The following is a 25,418-nucleotide window of genomic DNA, read 5'->3' as shown; positions in this document are numbered from 1 at the left end:
GTGGATCCCTTTTAAGACGTGCGTGCCTTGTATTGCTGTTCGGATTCTGGTTGTCTTGTCTATGCTTCTACTCTTTCACCTCTTTACCTCACTTTTCTAAGCACCTACTGTGTGCTAGGGAATACAGCTAATCTTGTCAGTCTCTAAATCTTGAAGGCTCATGTTAAGTCTCTGATAGAGTCCCCCAGTAAATAAGCTTAATTAACTGCTTGGGTTGGCTTTCTCAAACCTGCTTGGAGACTGTCTTGGTTTGATTTGGTTGGACTCTCATTATAATTCTACATAATTGGTATTTGGTAGAATACTCTTTAATCCAAAAACACTGGAGACTTAACTTTTGTGGTGGGGAGGTCAAGTTCATGACTTTGTATAGGTAGGCAAGCTACTTATACAAGCTACCACTGAGCTACCTCCCCAACCCTAAGACTTTCCATTTTAAAAGTAGAATTAAATATTAAATAGAGGGGCTAGAGAAATGGCTCAGTGATCCAAAGGCCCTGAATTCTATTTCTAGCTACCACATGGAAGCTCACAACCATCTATAATGGCATCTGATACCCTCTTCTGGCCTTCAGGCATACATGCATATAGAACACTCAAATACATTTTTTAAAAACCTTAAAAATATTAAATAGAAGTTCCATACAACAGTCAGGCAAGGTGGCTATACCTACAATGCCTGCTCTGGGGAAGTGGAGCAGGAAGATCAGTAGTTCAAGGTCACCCTCAGCCTCATAGCAAGTTCAAGAAAAACCTTGGCTATATGAGACCCTGTCTCAAGAAAACACCCTACCCCACCCCCAAAAAGAAGTTCCTAATGGGGAAAATGTGTGTTATATGTGTAGTAAATACAATTAAATATTTGTTAGACCATGAGGGGATGATTCTGAGTTTTAGAACTGCTACCAAAAACAAATTCATGTGGGGAAAACATGAAACAAATTTGACCATTTACATTTTAAATAGTTTTAAATTATGAGTGTGTGTGTCAGAGTGTGGGTTTATACACATAAGTACAGCACCCTTGGGCGACAGAAGAGGGCATTATGTCCCCTGGAGTTGGAACTAAAGGTAGTTGTGAGCTGTCAGATATGGGTGCTGGGAACCAAACTCAGGTCCTATGGAAGAGAAATGGGTGCTGTTAATCACTGAGCCACCTCTCCAGCCCCAACTATCTACACTTGAAAACAGCAGGAAAGTCAGGCGTGGTGCACACTCCTTAAACTCCAGCACTCAGGAGGGAGAGGCAGGTATAGATGTCTGTGAGTCTAGGCCAGTCTGGTCTACATAGTGCGTTCCAGGACAACCACAGATATAGAGAAACCCCATTTAAAAACACCAAAATAAACCAACAAACAAATCACATAACTGTAAAAACTAAAACATGAACTATGCAGTCAGACTGGGGGAAATCTGAATTAAATGTAACAACACGGAAGTTCATTGCCGTGGTATTGAAAGAGTTCACTTAAAGCAAGTGTTCCCGGGCACCTCCCACAGTGACACTGATGAAGTTAATCTTCACTGAGCAATGACCCAAGGATAAGTGAGTAAAGGCTGTGAGAAATTGGTTCCCACTCAGGCAAATTCAAGAAGTAAACACTAAAAAAGGAAAAGGAAGCATCTGGGAAAATGTCCCCTCTTGCCCTCCAAAATAATGTAAATGAATCATGTTCCCCCACCTGGTCAGCAAAGGAGACAGGGAGTGGTGATGACGGTACATGAGTTTAGGACTGACAATAGGGACAGTCTGTTTCCTGAAAGGCAATGTAGCAACCAAGATTAAGTCTCATTAAAGGGCTCTGACCGTTGTCCCCATAAGAAAGACATCTCTGTGTACCTTCAAAAGTAAGAGTCGTCCCTCCAGCGTCGGTGGGCTGTTCCTCATTCATGTGGACTGTTCTTTATATGATTTAACACCCCACACCAGCACCCCCAAAATCTTTAATTCAAAGACTGTCTGCCTCCTTCACTGCCCTGGGTCAGCGGCTATCTGCCCAGTCCTTTCTCTATGGACATCTCTGGACCAATCTCTCCCCCTGTAGCTCATGAAGTTCATGCAGATATGAGAGAAGACCCTAGGAATGACCATTGGTGCTAGGCAGTCCAGTTACATTGGTATCCTCTACTCTGATGGAGCAGCAAGCACTGGGGCCCAAACTAGGTGTCAGGGTCCTATGTGGGAAGGGCTGGGCTTGGCTGAAATCCCAGCTTTGACCCCTGAAACTTAGTTCTCACTGTGTCCTGGGGTGAGCCCCCTCTGTGTACCAGGAGCTGACATAGTCACTGGCATTGAGTTTTGGGAAGGTGGAATCAACAAGCCAACCCAGGTCAGTGCCTGGGACTGTTGTCAGGCATTCTACTGAGCTCTGGATGGCACCTCTCTGAAGGGATTGCTTCTGGGAAGGCTTCCTTCTGACACTGTAGATAAACTGTGGCTCTGGATCCCATACAGGGTAAGTGGACACTGGACAGAGGCCCCAGAGCATGCTGGGAGGCACCTCTCTTACACTCTCATCCCCAGCCTCTTGAAGGCAACCAGCTACTTCCCCTCAGCTCCAGAGTCCTGCCTCCTGCCTCCTGTCAAAGGTTGGGTGGGGAATACCAGAGCATGAGCTAAGAGGAAACACAGGCCCTGGCTGCTTTGCTGCCTTCCCCGCTCTCCAGATATACATGGACATCCTTTAGGCAACTCCTGCTCACATCCATCTCCAACACCAATTTTTTTCACAAAACAGTCTCCATTGTTAACCATCCCCCTTACAGCGAAGAGCTGTACCCACTTGTTCTTCTCAAAAGCCCTGAAGCCATGCTTGAATCTGCTTTATCCTGGGCCCACATGTCACCCATCTAGAATCTGTCCTGAGGACTGGAAGAGTATATTTAGGCTGGGAAGGTCTTGCTGGTGTCCAGCCACAGTTCATGACAGAGCCCTACAGGGACAGAAGGCAGACATCCTGCATTGTGCCACCCCTATGCAATGCCTCCACGTTGTTCCCTCCTTGCCTTCTGAGGACTGTCACCTGCATCTTGTAACAAAGCAGATTTGAGTGCCCCCTCCCCCAGCCCCAAATGGATGCATCTGAATTGACAGTCCTTCCTGTGGTAACTTTGACACCAAGGTCTTGCTTAGTAATGTGTCAAAGGCCACCAGGCCATATACATCCTCTCCTCTATCCTCACTGTCTCCAACATAGGAACCCAGTTGACACTTTGAGACAGTAAGTGGAGTAGAGAATGTTCCGCTCTTATAATCTGGGCTCTAGGTGGGCCAAAGGCACTGACTGCTGTCTTTAATCCCTTGAACTTTATGTGGCTATAACACGGGGCCCACCTGGACAGAGCGACCAGACTCTCAACTGTGTGGGAGTCCTGAACTGCTCTCAGATCTGTCTCATCAACCTACCTATCCAAGTGTAGACCCCAACTGGACTATGGCAAAGCCTACCATTCCCTCTGACCTTAACACTGGCCTGAGAAGGAGGGTAACACACAGGCTGCCTCCCTCCCTGCCTTCCCAGATTGCTGCTGGAGGTGGGGAAATACCTTCCAGAAATTCCAGGTCCTCGACTTCCCATCTTGTTACCATAGTTATTAGAGACAGAGCCAGGACCCTAGAAGTCCTAACAACCCAGGCTCAACCACTTGTCCTCAATAAACCAATTAAACAGACTAGTAACAGAAAGGTATGCAATGTGACTACATTAGGAAGAAAAACAAATACACCTACTGAACCACATCATTACCCACCCCCTCACCCCCACTCCTCACTTCCCTACCCCCACCACCACCATCACCCTCACCCCAAGGTCTGGAAGCTGGTATTTGTTCTCAGGATCCATGTGAGGCTAGAGTTTCCCTAGTGTCTGGCTCATGATTTAGGATGAAGGGTCGGGGATGGGAACAGGTAAATTCCACTGAGGTCACAGGATCAGGTTGGGCCTGGTTCCCTTCCTCTCTGGGCAGAGGCGTGGCTTCCATCTGGATGGGAATAGCTTCTTCCCATGTTCATTTAGCCGAATGTGTCTATCTCTTTGGTTAGGCTTTAGCTGGGGCCAAGGAGGGCCCTCTAAGTAATGTTATCTATCTTGGTTTCATTCAGCAGAGGGTGGAGCTGTGTATCCATACTCCACACACCTCCCCACCCCCACCCCCACCCACACACACACACACACACACACACACACACACACACACACACACACACACACACTGGGTCTATGACACCTGGGGAAAGCACAGCAAACAGAGTGACCGGGCTTCAGGGTGGAGGACAGACCCAGAGACCCCAGGGCTACCTATCCATGTATTCATCTCTGAACCTCCCAAGACACTCTATCCCATTAGAAAATGTGAGTAACTCTCAGAAGCCCTTGGGGTAGCAGCAGTGTCTTTGAACACATGTCCTGCTGAGGATCTTGGCACTGCCAGGGACAAATCTTCCTCCCAAGGCAGTTATAACACGTCTGGTAATGTGTGAAAGGGCTGCCTGCTCAAGCTCTGTCATCTGCCAATGCCTCATCTCCCCATCACTGGTCACAGTCCACATTACAAGAGGCTGGGGAGCCCACTCTGTGCATAGCATCATAAACATACATCTGCATGTCTGTGCTACCTGTGTGCTCTGCCATCTCCTGTAGCCCTATGCTGCAGAGGCGTAACCCCTGCAAACTGTTCTCCCGGGTGCCTTGAACTAGCTTCCTGTTAGGTCTGAGACCAGGATGCACCAGTGGAAGGGTGGGATGGGATCAAAAGAGAAATCAGGGTATTACTCCGGACACCCCACCCTTAATGTCATAGCAGTGACCTTGGCCTCTGGGATCTGATAAAGCTGCCCCTTCACTTTGTCCAACGCCACCATGTCTCCTTGCCTTCCATGACCTTCCTCTGCTGAGCTCTTTGGCTGGGGTTCTATATTGTATCCTGATGCCTTTCGTTCCCTCCATGTGTTTCATCCTCAACTTTTGTCCATGGGGGCAGGGGCAGCAAGAGGAATTTCTTTAAGCCCCAAACCAGAGTGACTCTGAAATCTCTCAATTTCAGGGGTGTGTGTAGTCTCTTCTGCTTCCTATTCATGAGTCTAAGGGTTGCTGGGTGACTCTACAAGTTGGATGTCTAAGGATGGGCTCCAGGTCTGTCCTTCCATGTACCTTAAACTGAGGATCCAGGCTGACAGGACAGCAGCCATCAGAAACAAACCTTTTCAACAGGAACGTGAGTGACAATTCAACTCAGCAAGGCCACTCAAAGCCCTGGCCCACATGGGTCACAAAAATCCACTGGTCTGAGGCAGACAGGTGGTACATTGCTGGGGCAGGGGTGTATTCTGCCTACTCTCAGAAGGACTACAACATCAAGGATGGGGTGTGACTCTGTCTAACTGAACAAATAGTTCTATCATGTTCACAGACATACAGAAGGGCAACACATGACCATCTGTGGGTATCTTAACCTATCTCAGCAAGAAAATGTGGGTCACAAAGTGCTTTACTTGAAGGATTATCTGAGTTACAAACTTAGTACAAGTCAGTGCTCAACTGTCCCTGGCATATCCTGGGGACCCAATAAAATAAACAGCCACTACTCTTATTACAACCATCACTACAAACACAAGCAAAACCAAGCCACCACTGATATCACCATATATAACACCCTCACTATAACCAACACCACAATCACCACCCAAAACAGCATCACTGTTACCCCACAACTCCCATCACAACCACTTTAGCACAGTGATCACCACAACTGTCACTACCATCACCATTAGCAAAGCAGGCCAGTAACAGTCTTCAGATACCTCCTTCCAGTTGCACCAGCATAGAAGCATAGGCATGGGTACACATAAGCAAGTTTGCACACACTTCGGGGTGCTGGCAGCCCACTGGCTGGGTCTGCCTGCACTCACATTTTATTTGACCTTATAGTATTTTAAAACCTCAGGAATTTCACAGAAAGCTCCGACTCCTTGAATTGTCTTGATAGGTGGCAAATGCAGCTACGCAGATGCCTCTCCCAGGGAGTATGGGGTGATCAGAAGTGGCTTGGGTGAAACATGAAGGATACAACATTGAAGGGCAGAGATGGAGAGACAAGGAAAGGAAGACTGTCCGTAGAGGAGGGTTGGAGTCAAGGGCCAGAGAAGAACCTCAGGGGGGAAAAATTCTGTGAACTTGATTTAGCAACAAGCAAGCTCCAGTGAGTTTTCTAGAAGCAAGAGGCTAGAGAGGTAAAGCTCTCATCAGAATTGTAGGGATTGGTAAAGGAACCGAGAAAACTTGCCCAGCTCTTCCAAGGTTGGCCAGGAATGAGAGGAGAGTAAATGGGCTGGAGGCGGGGCCTCCTGTATATTAATCACAGATGAAACCAAGCCAGTAGGTGAAGTCAAGAACACGGAAAGAGAGCCATATTGGGGGCAAGAAGTGAGAGGGAGCCAAGTCCAGCTGAGATCTAGTTCTAGAAGGAACATGGGCAGCTGCTTCCCTGTGACAGGAGAAGGCTCCCCACCTAGCTAGTGGCCAGGCTGGAGTTGGGCTCATGCATTCATCCACTCAACAGGCATTTCATGAGCACCAGTTTACAAGGCATGATCTTACAACAAACAAAACAGACAAAGCACTGCCCACGCTAGTCCTGGGACAAGACAGCAAACAAAAGAGGGATTATACAGCTTATTAGAAGGCAAGACTCACTATGAAGGGAACAGAGCATGTGGCCACCTTCAGCAGGACACACTCCAACACTGAGAAGGTGACATTTGACCAATGCTTACAGGCAGTGACAGGAGTATCCAGGGACAGCTCTGAGTAACAGATTCCAGGACAACGTGAGGGGCCTGAGATGGCACCTGCCTGAGGCCTGAGGGGACAGCACAGTGGTGACACAGCAGGAGCAGAGCAAGCCAAGCGACACTGTGAAGAGAGGTCACAGAGGCCACAGAGCTGGATTGGATGGGGCTCCTCCACTTCTCCTCAGGGTGAAATGAGGACCCTCTCAGGGGATCTAGAGCAGGCATGCCATGCCCCAACTTGTGTTTTCAAGGGGTGACTCTGGCTGCTGTTGAAAATCTCAGGGGCAGAGCTTGGCAGGAAAGAGCTGGGGGTCCAGAGAGAGATGGTTTCTATCATCTGGACAAGATGGGGCCAGCCCAGGGAAGACTCCATTCTTGGCACATTTGAGGGAAGAGCCATCCGCACTTGTACAGGGCTTGGTGAAGGATGGTGGTATCAAGTATGCCATTGTGGTGCCAGCCTAAGACACCTTGGCTTCAGAGGGCTCCAGATGCCACTGACTGAGCTGGGCACGGTGCTGGGAAAAGTGAAGACAGAGGATTCACATTGGACTTGCTGCATATGAAGTGTCTGCTAGACACCCACATGGAGGTGTCAAGAATGGGAGACTCTCATCTAGATGCAGGGGAAGCGTCCAGGCTGTGGATACAGATCTGGGACTCCTCACTGTCCAGGGTCACTGGGACTCATGGGAGCAGGTGAAATTAATGGCTGAGTAGAGACAAGACTAGAACAAAGGAAGGAGGAGCTGGAAAGAGCTGTCTGGGAGCTGAGGAGCCTTTTGTGGAAGAGCTTGACAGGCTAGGTCACAAGGTCAATAGGATGAGAACTGAAGAGCTGTGGAGGTTGCTGGTCGTGCAATCATGAGGACATGAGTTCAGAGCCACAGAAATGCCAGGTAGGAGCGGTGGCCCCTATGTAATTACAGCCTCAGAAGATGGTGATAGGGGACTCTGAAAGTAAACCAGCTAGTAAAACTAGCCATATCTCTGAGCTCTGGGTTTGATTGGGAGATCCTGTATAAATGGATAAGGCAGAAGAGCAATCAAGGAAGATTCCAGATATCAACTTCAGGCCTCCATATGCACATGTACACACATACATATGCATTCACACACGTGTGCTTCCATACACATGTAAAGCTGTGCATACACACATGTGTATACACCACACACATATGAAAATAGAAACTGTTTTTCTCTGTGTGTTTCTCTGTGCAGTCCTAGCTGTCTTGGAACTCTATTTGTAGATCAGAGTGGTCTTGAACTCACAGACACCTGTCTACCTCAGCATTCCAATTGCTGGGATTTAAAGGAGTGTGCCACCACTGCCCTGCAAAAAAAAAAAAAGAAAAGAAACTGTTTTAATTTTTAAGACAGGGTGTCATTGTGTAGCTCTGGCTGACCTGGAACTCATTGTGTAAACCAGGCTGGCCTCAAACTCACAGAGATCCTCCTAACTCTGCCTCCTGAGTGCTGGTAGAAACAATTTTTAAAGATGAGATCTATGATGTCACCCCTGAGTTTAACAAGACACTGGCAGAGGCAGTTTGAACTAAGCTGTCCAGAGGCCAGTGCGCCTGTGATGGACCCTGAGGACATCTCAGCACCTCCCTCCAGGTTACATGGGATGGTATGTGTACTCATGCCTTACACACATCAGGAGTGCCCTAAGCATTGGGGCATCTGCTAGGCAGAGAGGTGGCACTCACCAGTGGCACAGAGGATCGGAAGCTCTGTCCCTGAGCATCTGAGTGGACCACAGGCTTCCTTTCTAGCATCCTATCCAGATGCCTGGAGGAGCCCTTTGTTCCACTATCTCTATAGGCACTGTTCTCTCAGCAGATGAGCCCACTTCCCCCAAGAAGCCAAAGAGTGTCCCTGAGCCCACTCCCAGAGACATGGAACCTGAAGTCACCTCTCCCCGACCCTCTGAATGGACTTCAGTGAGGATTGGCCCTGAGGAAAATGTGGCTGGGCAGGACGTGCTGGCTGTACGTGTCCTGGTCACCAGTGAGGACAGCAGGTATGCCCAGATTGCTGAAGGATGGAACAGCATCAAGGTGATGGTGGGGGCAGATTGCAGCTGGGATCCACTTTTCTTTCCTCATCTGTTAATGGGGACCGCCATAATGTCTTACCTCTGAAGGAGCTATAAGGTGCAAAGAATTGACACGTGCCAAATATTGCTTGGTGCATACGTAGTAAATCCTATAAGGCTGTGTGGTCATTATTTTCTCAGAGAAGGGAAAGATCCTGGCACATGGAGGGCTGCAAATGAGTGGCACTGTCACAGGGAGAGGCTCCTGGGGTCCCCCAATGCTGTGATACATGGTGATGGAGAGGCCAAGATGGGTAGAGAGGAGGAAACTGTTCTCATGCTCCCAGCATCCAATCTGCACCAACTGTGATTATGAGAAGCACAGCCTTCGGGCCTCTCCAGCTCCCACATACACTGAGTATGTTCAGAACAGCCTCAGTATCAACTGCTTAGTAATGCCTAGACACTGAGTGTGTAACTGTGACTCATGCACCAGGTGAGGTCCCTGCTATCTGATATCTTCATCACCTGGGTAGACAGCCAGGGAAACAAGGAAACATTAAACAAGAAAAATATCACGTATGGGTTGTGCCAGGTAGAGAAATAAAGTGGGGTTGTGTTATAAGCAGGGTCGGGATGGTTACCTTAGACTGGATAGCCAGGAAAGGTTTCTGTGTCAGTTACTGAGTCTCACAATGACAGAGTGCCAGAGTAGCACCTGAGCGAGTGAGTTACGCCCTCCCATCACATGTGGTCCAGTAACTAAGGGGCCTCTGTGAGACAGTAGTGGCCATGCTGGGCTCACCCAGATGGGGTCTGGAGCTAGCTGTCAGATGGAGCAGTGGGAATGGTGCATGAATGGGATGGAAAGTCCAATAACGGGTTAAGGAGGGATTATATTGGGAGGCTGGGGTGTAGTTCAGTGGTACTTACCTAGCATGTATCAGGCCTAAGTTCAATCCCCAGCACCATGGAGGGCCTCACCCTCCCTGGGGAAATGAGGGGATATTGGGGGGTTGGTAGGAGGGCACAGGAGGAGGGGAGGGAGATGGAGAGGAACCTGGAATTGACATGTGAAGCAACCTTGTTTCTAATTTAAATTTTAAAATTATATATATATATATACATACATATATATATATAAGCTAGTGGCTGGCTGCTTTGCTTTTCTGATTTTCAGCTTGAAGTTTGAACCCAAATATCAGTCTCTGGGTCATTTACTTATTCATGTTACCAAAGTCCAACTTGGTGAATCATGAGTTAGTTATATTGGGGTTACCTAGAAGAAAATGGGTGAGGGGTTAACTATAAGGAGCAGAAATGACTCAAAGACAGCTGCATCAACAAAGCCCATCCCAGCATGGGTGATGGCTCACAAAGCTGGGAATCTGGAGAGCACCGCACAGCATGTAGGCAGCTCAACAGGCTGGAGAGTGTCCTTTCCAAGTGCCTCGGTTGGTCTAAACCTCTTCTGGGCATCTCAGCTGGTTTCTGCTCCTTCCAGGCAGTCTGCTCTCAGAGCCTTCTTTTCATCAGCTTGTCTGAGTTTTCTTGCCTGTTCAGCTCTCTCTCACCTGAGGGGAATTCTCAGCTTACTCTGGCGGGGTGGGGCTTAGCGAATCTAGTCAGATTCGGGGACTTCCCGAAGCTACTTTGAGTTGTTTACTTTCTTGCCTAAGGAGATTCTCTGCAGGATGGAATATTTCAATATTGGAGGAAACTGTCACGTGACAAGTATAAGATGAAAGGATGTCAGGGGAGAATTCCCCTGGGGCCTCTGAGCGAAGGATCTATCTCAAGCCTCTCCCTGGCCTGTAGATGGCACCTTCCTGTTTGCAATGATAATCACCTTCTGTGTACACTTATATCCCAGTTTCTTCCTATAAGGGCACCAATCATAGGATTAGGACCCCCATAATGACCTCATTTTAACTTAATCTTCTCTTTAATGGTCCTCTCTCTAAACACAGCCACATGCTGAGGTGTTGGGAGTCACCCCTTTAGCTTAGGAATCTAGGGAGACATAATCCAGGACATGGCAGAGCCAAGTCTGGGCCAGAGGTAGCTGAGCTGACACTCTTGCTCCAGGTGCCCGAGGACTGTCAGAGGAGGTGATGGGTAGGACACGGAGTGTGGGGGTGGGGTTCCAGAACAGCTGGCTCACCCTCCTCTTCCTTCTTCTAGCTCTGATACAGAATCTGACTATAGTGACACCAGAGCCCCCTGGGCAAGGGCCTGCGAAGAGAGGTCCCAGCTTCCAGAATCCCCACCTCGATCAAAGCCCCCAACCCGGCACGTCTCCCTGAGGGAGCCCCTGACTAGACCGGTCTCTCTACTACACCATGAGGAGTCACAGGCTCTGCCTGGTGAGTAAAGTGTCCAACAGGCTTCGTCTGAGGACACAGAGAGGGAGCAGGGACCCGTACATATGGAGGGGAGGAAGTGTTGGGGTCACAAGTAGGATGACATCCAACAGATCTGAGCAGGTGTTGGACGTCATTGGCTGCCATAGATAAGGAAGTCGAGGTCTCTTTGCCTGGAGCAGCCTCCTTGTGTCTCAGGGGCCCCTCTAGCATCCCATAGTGTTTGAGAGAAGGAACATGGGTAACTCAGTCTCCTAGGACCCCCTGGCACAGGAGACATTACTGGTGTGTGAGAGAGTATATGGAATGCACCCAAACTTGACCTACACAGTAATGAGGGTACTTTTTCTTCTGGAATCTTCTTCACACATGACCCCTTTCCACCTCTAAATTGACCTGTCAAGTGAGTAGCATGTAGCTCATTCTGTGGGGCTTGCTATGGTCTCCAGACAGTGAGCAGTGTGGCCAGGGCTAGTGACTCCATACCCTAAGCTCAAGCCAGCTAAGACTTGCCTGTAGTATCTTAGTTTTTTACTCAGTTAGCAGCAACATGGGAGCAAATCAGAACATCCTTTGACATCCTGGGGGCCCTGGCAGGGCCTGGGAAGAAGCAGGGTCTTAGAAACCTGCCACCTGAAGGACCAACTGCTTTAAAGAGCCAGAGAGCTGGCAGTCAACTTGTCCTGCATTGTCCTCTGGTGGCCAAGAGCAGAATCTCCAGCTGATCCTCCCTCCAGAGTGGGTGGGGGTTTCCCAGAAGACCAGGTCTGGAAGAGCTGGGCCAAAACAAACTTGTATAGACATTTCTAAGTCTTGGAAACTCTGAATTTAACCTTCCATGTGGGCCTTTAAAGACTAGGAAGCAGACAGGCGTGGTATGGGCTAATGCCTGTTATCCGGAGCTCAGCAGGTTAGGCAGGAAGATTGCCACAAACTTGAAGCAACACCAACCTGGGCTACAAAAACAGAACAAAACAATAAAAATTCCTAATTTTAAGCATAACCCTGACAGAGGGAAGTCTGCCTCCTGTTCACCCTTTTCTCCGAGTGTCCTCCCTCCTCAGTGGGACTTTAAGCAGCTTGCCCGGAAGCTGTAAATCAGAATCATGTGTCTGTCTGTCTGAAAAATAAAACACTGGATCAAGAATAACAAAGCCAGTTTTAGGAGGCAAAGACTCCAGAGAGGGAGGCCAGAGTTCTAAACAGAACTGTTTAGAAGGAAACAGTTTCACCAGTTTAGAAGGAAACCCAGAGACAGTTGTTTTCACTGTCAAAGAAGAAACCACACTGGTTTGTAGTTGTGCGCTGACACAACTTTTATCAATGCTAGTCCCAGTTTGTGTCTCTGCTGCCATGATAAAACACTGACCAGAATCAGCATGGGGAGGAAAGTGTCCATTTGGCTTACAGGTTGTAGTCCATACTCAATGGAAGCCAAGGCAAAGACTCAAGGCAGGAACCTGGAGGCAGGAACTGGAGCAGAGGCCATGGAGGGTGCTGCTTACTGGCTTGCTCCCTCTGGCTTACTCAGCTGTCTTTCTTACACGGCCCAGCCACCTGCCTAAGCGTGGCACTACCCACAGTGGGCTGGCGCTCCTACATCAATTAGCAATTAAGAAAATACCTCCACAGACATGTCCACAGGCCAGTGTGATGGAAGGGATTCCCTCTTGCCAGACGTGTCTAGGTTCCTGTCAAGTTTGCAAACCTAACCAGCACAATGCTTAACTCTACTGAAAGATTCTGACTTATGTCAAATAAATGATGTCGAGAGATGTCCTATGTCTGTCATGTCCTTAACAATGGCTGCCCATTTTTGGTTTTTTTAAGTACCCTGTGCTAGCAGGGAAGGGCATGCCAAGACCTGACTCTGTGAAGCATGGGTTAGCCCTCAGGACAGCCCCAGCTTTATTCTACAGTGAATTACTGAGCAGAAAGAAAAATGGGTAGACCATGTGACTTCCAACCCTTTCTTGACTCGTCTCAGCAGTCATGTTGATGAGTGACAGACAAGCCCCAATGCAAGCATACCATTTCTTAAATAGATGCTGCAGCTGAGATATGACATGTCCCTCCCCCAACCCCCACCAAATGCTTGTGTGTTGAAGGCTTGGTCCCCAGCTATGATGGTTAATTAGATCATGAACTAACTGCAGTGGATTAACTTATCAATGAGGCCTCCTTGGAACAAGTAGGTCACTGCAAGTATGCTTTGCAAAGGCACACCCTATCCCCAGAGTCTTCCTCCCACTCTCTCTGCCTCCTAGTGGAATAGATCACTTCACTATGAGATGCTGTGCCTCACCAAAGGCCTGTGGCAGTGAATCCAGCTGGCTATGGACTGAATCCTCCAAAACCCTGATACCTAGCAAATCTCTCCTGCTTTAGATAGTTTGCACTGCCTACATCATGGTGATGAAGTGAGCCCATCACTTTCCCAGATAGCACAGACTAACCCCATTAGTGGGTCTCATGGAGGTTCACCAGCCAAGATGCTCACCTGCCTCACTGCCTCCTGGTGGATTCAGAGGAGCTGGGTAAGGGCCAGATATTGTTTTCAAGACTCCTGGTCTATAAAGCCATGACCACAGTGGTGTTATCCACAACAACCTCAGGGGGAGACAAAATCGTCTCTCTTCATCTCTCTAGACATCATTTCTATTTGGTTGCATCTGGTTTTATCATTTTACAACACAAGAGTAAATGTAAAAAGATAATGGTTTCGATGGTCCTTTTTCTGTTAGTGCATCTTACCGCTGCTTAGTGAGAGATTGCCAGAACTGCCTTGGCATGCCAAGCAACCTTCCACACCCTCCAAGTTCTTCAACACAGAACCTTCCTGAGATGAATGTGTGAAGCAACTTAAACACTTGTGCTATGGAAACTCTAGAAAACACTCATTTAAACTATTTGTGTCAAATCAGCTTTCCATTGCTCTGATAAAAAGCCTGAGAGAGATGATTTACACAGAGGCAATACTCTGGCTCCTTGTTGTTCCTGGTCTCTTGGCCCAGTTGCCTGTGGTGGACAATATATTACAATGGAGAAAACTGCTTGCCTGGTAGAACCTTAGAAATAAAAAAACAAGGAAGGAGTAAGGGTCCTCATGTTCCTTCAAGGTTACAAGACTGGTGGAGCTTCCTTTCACTAGACCCACTTCCTGAAACTGCCACCACCTCCCACAGTACCACAGGCTGAGGACAAAGCTTTTAACAGAGCCCTTTGGGGGCACTAAACATCCAAAGCATAGGGACACCATTCAGTGGTTCATATAAATCTTGGGTAAAAGACATAGTTCCAGATTTCCACCACCCAAGAGCCAGACTCTGTGGGCCTAGATTGAAATTGAGTGTCTGCATTTAGCAGAAGATCCCCCAAGTGCTCAGATGCAGGTAAGCAGGTTTGTGATGTAGGCATCACAGCAGGGCAACTTCCCAGCATGCCTGTATGAAGTAGTGCGCGCCCAAAGCAACAAAGTGGATGTATCTAATTCATCAAGTTCATGGACAGAAACCATTAAGATTTGGAAGGACAGTCTGTCCCCAAGTAGTTCCAGCCTACACAAGTTGGTATTCTCCTTGGAGCAGTCATTTGTCAGCAGCTGTAGGACAGAAGACTGGCTAGTGTGTAACAATAAAACCAGATCAAAAGCATCTGGCTAAATGCTTGCCCTCTACTCCTTTGTCTACAATAGGATGGATACAGTGAGCTCCAAAAGCAATCCTTTAAAATTAATACAAAGTGGGGCTGGAGAGATGGATCGGAAGTTAAGAGCACTTGTTACTCTTGGAGAGGACACAGATTTGGTTCCAAAAACCCACATACTGGCTCACAACTGCTGTAACTCCAGCTTGAGGGAGTCTGACACACTCCTCTGGTCTCTGAGGGCAGCAGGCATGCACATGGTCACAGACATACATACACATATTTAAAAAAAACTACAAAGTTATTCAGCACACATAGAGCACAACTATGTCGGATGCTGCTAGATAAATCATCGCTGTAAAAGCTACCTAGACATTTCTTTTCCAGATGTGAGTGTGCACACCTGTAATCCCAGCACTCAGTTAATATGTGAGTGTGCACATCCATAATCCCAGCACTCCAGAAGCAGAGGGAGGAGGGTTGCTGCTAAGCTGAGGTCAGCCTGGTGTGCACAGCAAGACCCAGGCCAGTCAGTGCTCTACAGTAAGACCATTTCAAAACACAAAGGAAGGGAAAGAAAAGAGATGAAGGAGAGAGGGTTTCTTTTGTTAAAAAGTGCTAGCTTCAGAGGACCAGGGAGTTTGCTGTGAGACTGTCTCATGTCAGAAGCTATACCCATAAAGTCTCAGCAACATGACTGACCAAATATGAGCTGAGCAAGGACAATAGACATGCCAAAGTAGACAAGAGCAAGCCTGTGTGGCCCCAACCTTACACAAAGAACCACAGTCAACTAAGGAATGCTGAGAGTGGGAGGATCTCCCAGGGAAGAACACATGAACTGGTTCTCCAATACCAGATGCCAGCCCCGAAAACACACATATGAGTAACATTACACAGACAGAGAAGCTTGTATGTAGGAATGTATATGTATATACACATACATATATGCATATAACAACAATTAGTGAGAAAAAGCCATGAATTTGAAAGAGAGCAAGAAGAGGTATATGGGAGAGTCCAGAGGGAAAGGAGAAATGGTGTAATTATATTATAATCTCAAAAAAAAAAAACCTGCTCCTCACATGGGCCCATGAGGTAATGCGGAGCAAGGTAAACATCTGGCTTTTCTACTTGAGTTTGCATCTGTCTTTGTCCAAACTTTAGACCACACCTTTGCACATTAATCACTCCAGGAGAGTGTCAGTGTCAAGCCAAGTGACACCTACCCTATCTCATCGCCCCCAACCCTACTTCATGACAGCACACAGCAAAGAGTGATCCTGGTTTTACTTTTAGCCTTTATAATGTCCTGTTCCAGACCCCAAAAGTTTTTAGTCATTGTCCTAATCCTACAGTCACCTCTTAGATTCCAGACCAGCAGAGCCTTACAAGTGGGTCACCTGGTGATGAGATTATGCACAGCCCACCCTGGTGCCCAAGCCATGGCCATCAAAGGACATGGCTTGTCTTCTCAGGCACTAAGGACTGCTTCTCACCGCTGTGCAGAGCCAGAACAGAGCACTTGGTAACAACACCACACCTCCACCTGCCTCCTGGTCCAGCTCTTGGTCTATTAAACCCAGAGCTCACGTCAGTGCTCCAAAGATGGGCTCAAACACTTGCTTTCTACCCCCTTAGTGATGTTATTAAAAACCCTTTCCTGTATTTTCACCATGATTTCTGCTCATTTTTTCTGGGGCAAGCTTGACATGTGGGAACCTGTCTGAGTGAAATGCCACGGCCAGGGCAAGTTAGAGAAGGACGGGTTTATTTGGGCTTACTGTTCTCGAGGGATGATAGTCCAGCACGCAGCAGGCATAACAGTCCACAGCAGGCATGGCGGCCAGAGCAAGAAGCTGAACTCTCACATTCAATGGCAAACACAAAGCAGAATGTAAATGGAAGTAGAGTGGAGCTTTATGTTCTCAAAGACCACCCCTCTCAATGATACACTTCCTCTAGTGTCATTGTGGGGTTGCAAGTGTTCAAATTCCTGAGCCTCTGAGGTCCCTTATCAGTCCAGCCATCACAGAACCTGTGGAGTCAGGCCTCTGACCTAAGACTCCAGTTATATTATGACCTCACTATTGTTCCCATCATGGTAAAACTGTGCCTGGGTGCTCTATTGGCACCAGTGGTATGTCTGAGGCATCGGTTCCACCATCCGACAGTTTAAAGCAGAGATCCTAAGGAGCTGGGTGGGGGGGTCTTGTCCTGAGAAAGGAAAGCCCGGGTAGTGGTGTCAAGCTCATAAGGGCAGGTGTGGGATGTCTGGTAGATGAGAGACCCCTCAGTACACCAGGTCTTGGATTCAGAGAGCTCTGTGTTCAAACCTTCTCTGCCCATTCTCCCATACCCAGACCCCTCCCATGGGTGTCTTTCTTTTCCATCCTCCTAGGTCCATCTTTTGCCCCTCAGATGTGCACGCATGCCCCTCCTTTCTCTATGAAGAAACAAAGGGGCCTGAGTCCAGCATAGGAACAGGAAGCACTTGAATGCCACGCCTGTTCTCAGGTTCAGAACGGCCAGTGCCTGTGCTCAAGGCCCAGCCAGGCAGAGGAGACACACGCGGGGTCCTGCAAATGTGCTTCCATCGGGAACCCAACTTCCAGGAGTCAGTTCTCACCTTCTACTCTCTTGAGGCAGGGTTTGTCCTATTGCTTCCATACATTGTACCACAGATGAGCTGGACTGTGACATTCCACTGAGTCACCTGTCACCGCCCATCTCACCACGGGAGTGCTGCAATTATAGACACATGCCTCTACGAACAGATTTTTTTTTTGAGATTGTAATTTAATTGAATTTTTCCTTTCCCTTTCTTTCCTCCAAACTCTCCTATATACATCTCCTGCTCACCTTCAAATTCATGTCCTCTTTTTTTTCATGAATTATTATAGCATGCATATATGTGTTTGTATATATGCATATATTTCTAAATATAACCTGTTGAGTCCCTATATTGTCACTTGTATGTATGTTTTCAGGGCTGACCATTTAGCATTGGACAACCAATTGATGTGTTCCTCCCTGTAGAGGACCATCTCTCCCTCTCCGGATTTTTATATGGGTTTCAGGGATCAAACTCAGGTTATCTGCCGAACCATCTCCCCAGCTTCCTGCGTAATTATTTGGTGAAGAGTGAGTGAGTGAGTGAGTGAGTGAGTGAGTGAGTGAGTGGATAGTGGGATGGGATCGGAGAAGCGCACTGTCATAAGAGGGAGTGTCTCCGTTGTCCATCCTAAGTGTTAGCCTGATAACTTTTGGTGAGAAAGCCACAGGAGACAAATTCTCCTACACCATTAACAGACTCTTCCTCCCTCCCATCCTCCCTGCCCTTTCTGTTTTCCACTACAGCTCTGCTAAGGACCCACAGCCTCCAGTCTCCAGTTCCAAGCAAATACCAGAGCTGGAGGAGAAAATTCCAGTCCAGTGAGTCATGAACGGGGGAGGGGGGAGGAGGGGGGGGCAGCTGCTCTCATTCCTTACATGGTGTCTTCTCTGACATAGCCTGGGATATGAGGACAAGAAAACCCATTAGCTTGACTTGATTTCCATTGCTAACTAGAAGCATTTGCCAAGGGATCTGGGACCTCCCCATGCCTCCCCCTCTGCTCTGAAATCCCAGTGCATTCAGATTTCTATGCTTTCACCAGAACATCTTCTCTGTCATGAGCCCCAAGCTTAAAATGAGAAAGAAGAGAGACTTAAAGCCAGGCACTTAAGGTTCTGTCCCAGGAACTGGACTAGGTCCCCCTTTTGGTTCTATGTCATTGTGGACAAGGCATGAATGTAGCCACTTGCATTAGAACATGAGTGTAAACACTGGAGTGTATGTGCACATACACACACACACACACACACACACACACACACACAGTTTGTTTCTTCTGAGCAGGTCTTAGCCCCTGGTGAGTTCCAGGCCTCCCACAGGAAGTATTGTGACCATGCACACAGTCACACAGCAAACAGAATTCCTCCAGAACCTTTGAGTGAGAAGCTGGGGCTCCTTTCTGCTCTGAGCCCATCACACCCTTCTGCCTCCCCTTGTATCCATGTTTCCCCTCCAGCCTCCCTATGCCCAAGGCTGGCCCAGGAAGGCCTTGGGCCCTAACTCTCCCTTCTTCTGAGTCAGCCTGATTCCCAGTCAGTGAGTCATTTCCTATCAACCCCCCAGACTCAACACCTCTCATTGTGTCTACCAAGCACAAGGGCCACCTTTGGGGCTAGACAAGACCTGCGGACCTGGAGATGAGCTAAAATGACAACTGACTCATCTGAGGTCCCCCCAGGTGGCAAATGTGAAAGGGCAGAGTAGTCTTCTCACCCTTTGCCTAGTACTTCTGATGCACTAGCATCCTGCTCTCAGGCCAGTCCTCCTGGGTGTTGAGGCTCTCCCAGTGTTTCTGAGGATCACCAGCATCAGGGTCTCAGTCTGTCCTCAGCAGGCTCCCAGCATGGGGTGAGATGGGAGACTGGCAAACAGCAGGGGCAGGGATTCTAAAGACAAGACAGAGTTCTGCTACTCAGAGGTGGGATGTGGGAACCAACCATAGACTTCAGTTATTAATGAATGTAGTGTTAAGTGATGCTGGGTGTGAACAGGGCTTGAGCCTATCATTTCTGTGGTCCAGCAAGGTCTGGTCCAAAGGAGCTCTTGTATATGAGTGGGAGGGAGGGAAGGAGAGAGGGAGTTGGGAGGTTGGTTGGATTAGGCACAATGAAACAGCACATGGGTTCCAACTTGCAAACTGCTGCCCCTAGAGGGCGCTCCAAGACTTTGAGAAGACTGAGTCCTCCATAGCCTTCAAATTCCAGGAAGCAGTTGCACCCACAGTCCTCATGGCAATCCCAAAAGTCAAGAACCCCTATGCCCCCAGAAGAAGGTTTACCAGTCAATAAGAGATGGAACATAGACAACCTTTCCAAGATGAGCATGCTCAGAGTGACCTTTACCATGGGGAGGGGGCACCTCTGTCATCAAAGCCAACAGGAGGTATAGCACAAGGAATTGTCCCAGTGTGCACAGAGGCTGTAACCCTGGCCCAGGCCTGCTTATTAATCCTTTAACACAAAAGGACCTGAGAGCCAGCAGCCCTCAGATCCTGTGCCCTATAGACGACAAAGTAGCCTGACAGGGCCATCCCAGAGTCCCTGGGCAAGCACCAGAAAGAAGGATCTAAGTAGACAAAGAACAAGTTCCTAGGCCAAGAGTTAGAGAAACCCTAGCTGGGTTGGGTGTCCCATTCCCTCTGAAACAGATGGAGGGTCTCTCCGTCTCTTTGCTGGCTAGTTTGTGTGTAAGAGGGAGAACTAGGTGTGATTTGTACTGAGCTACCGCTTGTCTGCATGGTTGTGTGTAATTTTGGAATGAGGACACTGGAGATAAGCAACTTGCTCATGTCAGCTACAAATGTAAATAAACTGGGGTACTGAGGTCCCCTTTATCATCTTTTAGAGGAGCTTGACAACACCACCAGTCTTTCAGGAGAGCTTTCCTGTCTCTCAGCCCCTTTCTGGCTTTTCTTTCCCCTCCTGGAGTCATGCCTGGCCCTTGGGCGGTGACTTGGCCCAAGGACAAAGACAAAGGAGAGACTGGGCCTCAGTTTCTCAAGTCTTCCTCAAGGCCTGTCTTTAAGATGGGGCATAAAGACCTTATGGCCAGAGACCCTACCACAAGGGTGGGGCTTGGGATCAAAGGAAGAAGAAGGAAGCAATTTCTGGGTCACAATCTTGTAGATACCAAGACTTTTCTGTCTAGCTTGTGTCCCAAGGTATCCCTGGCCCTGTGTTATGAAGTCCCCTGTGGCTCCTCAGAGAAACAAAGGACAGTCTGTGGAACTGAGGGGACTTTTGAGGCTACTTAAGGAGCCTGATTTAGAGGATGGCAGAGACAGGAGAGTGGGGGGGGGGGCGAAGAAGAGGGGGAGGAGGAATTTGGCAGGAATTTAGCAACTGGGGGCAGGAAGCAAGATAGACTGACTCACAAGTTTTGCCTTTTTAGGCTTGAACCATCATGTTGTGGGCTGAGATGGGGTACGGGTGATGGGATAGAGGCCAGCACTCCCCTGTGTCAGCTCTTGGCAGCAGATGGCCTTTCTCCCAGGATCTTCTCTTTGGCCACCATCAGAGCAGCTGTGTTTCCCCAGTTACCTTTTCCCTCAGAAGCGTCCTGGGGCAGTGGTGGGGTACCCTATGGGAGCTCAAGGACCACACACATACAGAGCCATCTTTTCAGAGCCTGTACCTGGTATGTGCTGCCCACATTTGCCTTTGTGTGAGGAAACAAAAAGCATACTAAAAGTCCATCAACATCCCCCCCCAAAGATGTGTGGGACACTTCTTGAGTGGAAGGAACTTAGAGATGGCTTTTCTTCTGGACTTGTGTCCCCAGCAATGCCTGACTCTGTGGCATTTAGTTCCTTGAATTTGCTCAAGGTAACAAAAAGCGCAGTTGAAGCACCTGAGCAGGTTCCTGTCACCTAGAGCTTTGGGGAAACTGAGGCCCGAGACTTGTGTTGAACTAGAAACATAGATGTGAGAACCTGTAGACTGGACAAAGAGAAATCTGATGATCCACCTGAGTTGCAGGAAGCAGGGAGTTGAGGTACTGGCTGAGAGAATCAGCTAGTGAGATACACAGTTCCAGGATGTGCCTAGAGAACAGTGCTATGGAGCCACAGTGGTTTGTGGTGTCCCGTGTGGTGACGTCTTGTTTATACTCTAACAAATAAAGCTTACCTGAGGATCAGAGGGCAGAGATAGCCACTAGTCAACCATAAAGGTCTGGAGATCTGTACAGACAGACAAGAAGTGATGTGGCTGGGCAGAGAGAGGAATATTGACAAGGGGAGACAGGAACTTGGTTTCTTTTTGCTGAGGAGTTACCAAGGTAAGAGTTGGCTGTGGCTTGTTCTTTTCTCTCTCTGATCTTTCAGCATTTGCACCGATATCTGACTGTGGGTTTTTTTATTAAGACCAATTAGAACTCATGTGACAGGCCGGAGGATGAAGCAAAGATTATGCTCACAAAAGACTGTGTGCTGTTTTTCTGAATTTACCTGAGCACAAGTTATCAGAAATGCTCCCACCTGGGGGTAAAATATTGACATTGCAGACTTAAGGTTACCAAGTTGGGGGGGGGGTGGGGAGAAGTGTCGAGGGACAGGAAGTGTCAGCAGATGTGAGTCAGAATGACTTCCCAGGCTGCACTGTCAGAAGCCTGCTCTTGCAGGACCAGATGACTTCAGCTGCCCACAGTTCAGAACTGCGCTCCTCCCCAGAGGCCGGCGTCACTCCTTTCTCGTGTATCTCTGAACAGACGCATTGCTTCCTGCCTGTTCCCTGAGCCACAGAAGTCTGGTCAGGCCAATTAATTCTGCGTGATTCAGATCACTGATATGGGTATAGCTTCCCTCCCTCGGGTTCCCATAAGATCTTAAGCTAACCACCTTGTCTGAGAACCCCTCAGCAACACACACGGAGAGGGAGAACCCATTCATTAGGACTAGCATCTGCCCTGCCTGTGCCCACAACTAATGGTCTTGTGGAAAGAAACCTCAGGTAGTTTATTGATGGAGAGACTTAGTGCAGCCCCAGCTCCTGACCACGATGACTTCAGGGAAACGTTAGCAGTAAATGTCCATCTCCAAAAAGCACTCTGGGGGTTGGGCTCACATCTCCCAGGAACAATCTTACAGAAGTCGGAAACACTGACTGGCATGGCTTCTCCTCCAGGGCCCTGCTGCCAAGTCCCATGCTGTGGGCACTAGGGACTGCCCTCTGAATCCATCCCCAGCCTCTTCCTTCTTAAAACTGAGGATCCGCCCACAGTCTTCTCTGTTTATGCTAAACACAAGGCAATAATGAAGTATGCTGTTTCCTTGATAGGTTCAACACCCATGAGCAGAAGAGCACCATCACCTCCAAAGGAGCCTCCTCCTCCTCTTCCATCTTTATCTTCTTCATCTTCCCTGTCATCTGCCTTTTCTTTGGCCAGTGAACTTGGGCACACTTCAGATAATTCCTCCCCACCTCAGGTAAGTGCTCTTGAGGGCCTCCACACTCCTCATTACTGCCACACTTAATTCTGGATTCTAAGTGCTCACAGGTCCCTTGCAAGTGCAACCCCAGGGCAGAGACAGGCTCTGCTGTGGGCCTCCAGACACTCTTTACATGTGCCTTTCATAAAAACTCATCCTAGGCCACCCTCATGAACACAGTCACCCCCTTCAGCATTGTGTGGGAGATGGGCATAGTACATATGCCCTCGAGGAAGTTCACACAGGGAAGAACAGCCCAGGGGCGATAGGTCCAGAATAAGGGTGGTCTCAGTAGCATTCAAGGACCTTTAGAGAAATGTCTACCTAGAAAGCGGTGTCACTGAAATGGGTAACTGGACTTTGCTTCCATATGTGTCATACAGTCTCTGTAATCTGCTAGGACTGCACTAGACTCAGTAGAGCCCTCAAGACAGAAAAGGTGTGCACTCTTTTAAAGCCCTCTGACCTGTGGCTGGCATCTCAAGCACCAGGACTCCTGGCAGGGCATGACCACTCTTTGTAGAGTCCACGTCTGTTCTTCAAAGTTCCCATATACTACAAACATTGATTTCACGGTGGTGCATGGTGTGACATTTAGAAGGGTCCTCGGAAAGTCCCAAAGGCCATCCTTCACTACCAGCGCTTCAGCTCAGAAGGATAACTCCTCACCTTGAGGACCCACAAACCATGCTTGGAGAAACTGACTTGTCGGATGTCAGAAAGCATACCTATGGGAAGAAGGTCCTCTTTAGCAAAGGCAGTGCTTGAGCGAACCACGAGGAACCCACCCTGTCCTACCTATGTTGACTGCTCAGGAGCTTGTCAAGAGCAGCAGCCATGCCCTAGCTTTCCCTTCTGGCTTTTCCTCCACTTATTCTAGAGACTTTAATGGTCTTTGATTAGAGCATTTTTAGGGACTGCAGGTAAATGCCAGCAAGTGCTAAACAGCCACTTAGAACAAAGAACGACCCTTCTGAAGCCCCCTTCTGACCTTGAGTACCTAAGAGCATGAGAAAGGAAGGAGGTGAGGTGTGCATCGACGCTCACCTTCCCCACAAAAACGAACATTAGGGGCTTTAAGTAACTGGTATTTCTGCCCATCCCCTGTAGGTGCCAGCATACAACCTCCACTGCCCACCTGTATCCAGAGGTGATTGCAGCCCTACTCCACTATACCTGAGACGTGCCAGGGCTCAAGGGATCTCGAAGGAAATTCCTCTCTATCTGCCTCATGTTCCCATGCTGGAGAGCACAGGCCTGGTCAGCCCCGGTGGGGAAGACTTCAGCAACTCTACAGAGATGACTTCAGAGGACTGCCAGGAAGCACGGGCTCCTCTTGGGAGCACCAAAAGCATGTACAAAGATTACCACCCCGTTGCAAGGAAGGACCAGTATTTGCACAATCAAAACATAGCTCTTAGGGCTGCAGGGAACCCAAGAGAAGTGAGGGAGGGACCCAGGAGAGACCAAACAGGTACGCCACAGCCCTCTGAAGAAAGGAAGTTGGGCTTGAAGAAATTAGTCCTTACACCAGAACAGAAGAGCATGTTGCTAGACTGGAGTGACTCCACCCCTGAGCACAAGGCTGGGAAGCAGCTGTCCCAGGAAAGAGCTGAGAATGGCAGAAACTGTACCCTGAAACCATTCTGCTCCTCTACCTCTCCTCGGACAGTGAAAGAGAAGTTGCTATCCCAGACGGGGACCCGGGAGGAGATGCGTACTCCAGCTGTCAAGGTGCCGCGGGAGAGAGAAGTGCCTCCACCCAAGTCCCCCCTAAGGCTTATAGCAAATGCCATCCTAAAGTCTCTGCTCCCCAACTCTGAAGGTGGAAAGAAGACCTGCCCTAAACCAGAGTCAAAAACATCACCTCGGGGCCAGCCACATGGCTTTACTCGCTCCTTTAGTCTTCGGAAACCCAGTTCCAATAAAGATGGGGACCAGCAGTCTCCAGGGAGACATATGGCCAAAAAGGCCTCAACCTTCTTCTCTTTGGCTTCTCCAACTTCTAAGGCTGCCCAGGCCTCAGACCTTAGCCTTCCTGACCCCATTCTCCGCTCTCGGAGTTTGCCCAATCGTCCCTCCAAAATGTTCTCTGCAACCACATCGCCCCCACCCGGCAGCAAGACTGAAGATGTCCCCACCCTCCTGGAGAAAGTGAGTTTGCAGGATGCCACTCAGGTTCCAAAGAAACGAGCCTCGCGTATTTCCAACCTTGGCCTCAAAGATAAATCCTTTGAGAGCTTTCTCCAGGAATGTAAACAAAGAAAGGACATTGGGGACTTCTTTACTAGCTCCAAAGAAAAGGGGCCACCGGGGAACAGAGTCCCATCCTTGGAGAAGCTGGCACAGCCTTTGGGCAGCACCTCCCTGGGGCAGGTGGCACAGCCTTCTACAGGGAGAGATGCACGTAAGTGGCTTGCTTAGTAGTGGAGTCTAGAGTTCCTGCTGGGCAGTTAGTGGTCTCCCTGGATTTACTAACAGGCACTGTGCACTTTGATTTACTTCTCCAGTTCATTCTGACAAAAGAGGGAAAA

The 25,418-nt window shown here is 48.6% G+C and overlaps 1 protein-coding gene across 5 annotated transcripts in view; it reads left to right on the top strand.

Moving 5' to 3' along the window:
* Nucleotides 1-8,351: 8,351 nt before the first annotated feature.
* The window catches only part of LOC101837165 (MICAL C-terminal-like protein), a 53,094-nt gene continuing 36,027 nt past the window's right edge, over nucleotides 8,352-25,418 (top strand). Inside the window, exons 1-5 of one of the 5 annotated variants that reach the window (XM_005075666.4) lie at nucleotides 8,352-8,816; nucleotides 11,016-11,197; nucleotides 18,200-18,274; nucleotides 22,733-22,881; nucleotides 23,995-25,291. In XM_005075666.4, coding sequence (XP_005075723.3) covers nucleotides 8,581-8,816; nucleotides 11,016-11,197; nucleotides 18,200-18,274; nucleotides 22,733-22,881; nucleotides 23,995-25,291 — 1,939 coding nt within the window. In that variant the 5' untranslated portion in view covers nucleotides 8,352-8,580. Of the gene's footprint in view, nucleotides 8,817-11,015; nucleotides 11,198-16,971; nucleotides 17,490-18,199; nucleotides 18,275-22,732; nucleotides 22,882-23,994; nucleotides 25,292-25,418 lie in introns of those variants that run through there. The other 4 variants (XM_040756247.1, XM_040756248.1, XM_040756250.1 and 1 more) reach the window with 4 other exon arrangements.

This window comes from Mesocricetus auratus, unplaced genomic scaffold, assembly GCF_017639785.1.
Source record: "Mesocricetus auratus isolate SY011 unplaced genomic scaffold, BCM_Maur_2.0 Super-Scaffold_4256, whole genome shotgun sequence".
NCBI classification, from domain to species: Eukaryota; Metazoa; Chordata; class Mammalia; order Rodentia; family Cricetidae; genus Mesocricetus; species Mesocricetus auratus.
The sequence above is the reverse complement of the archived record's forward strand: the minus strand, read 5'-3'. Positions and strand labels throughout refer to the sequence as shown.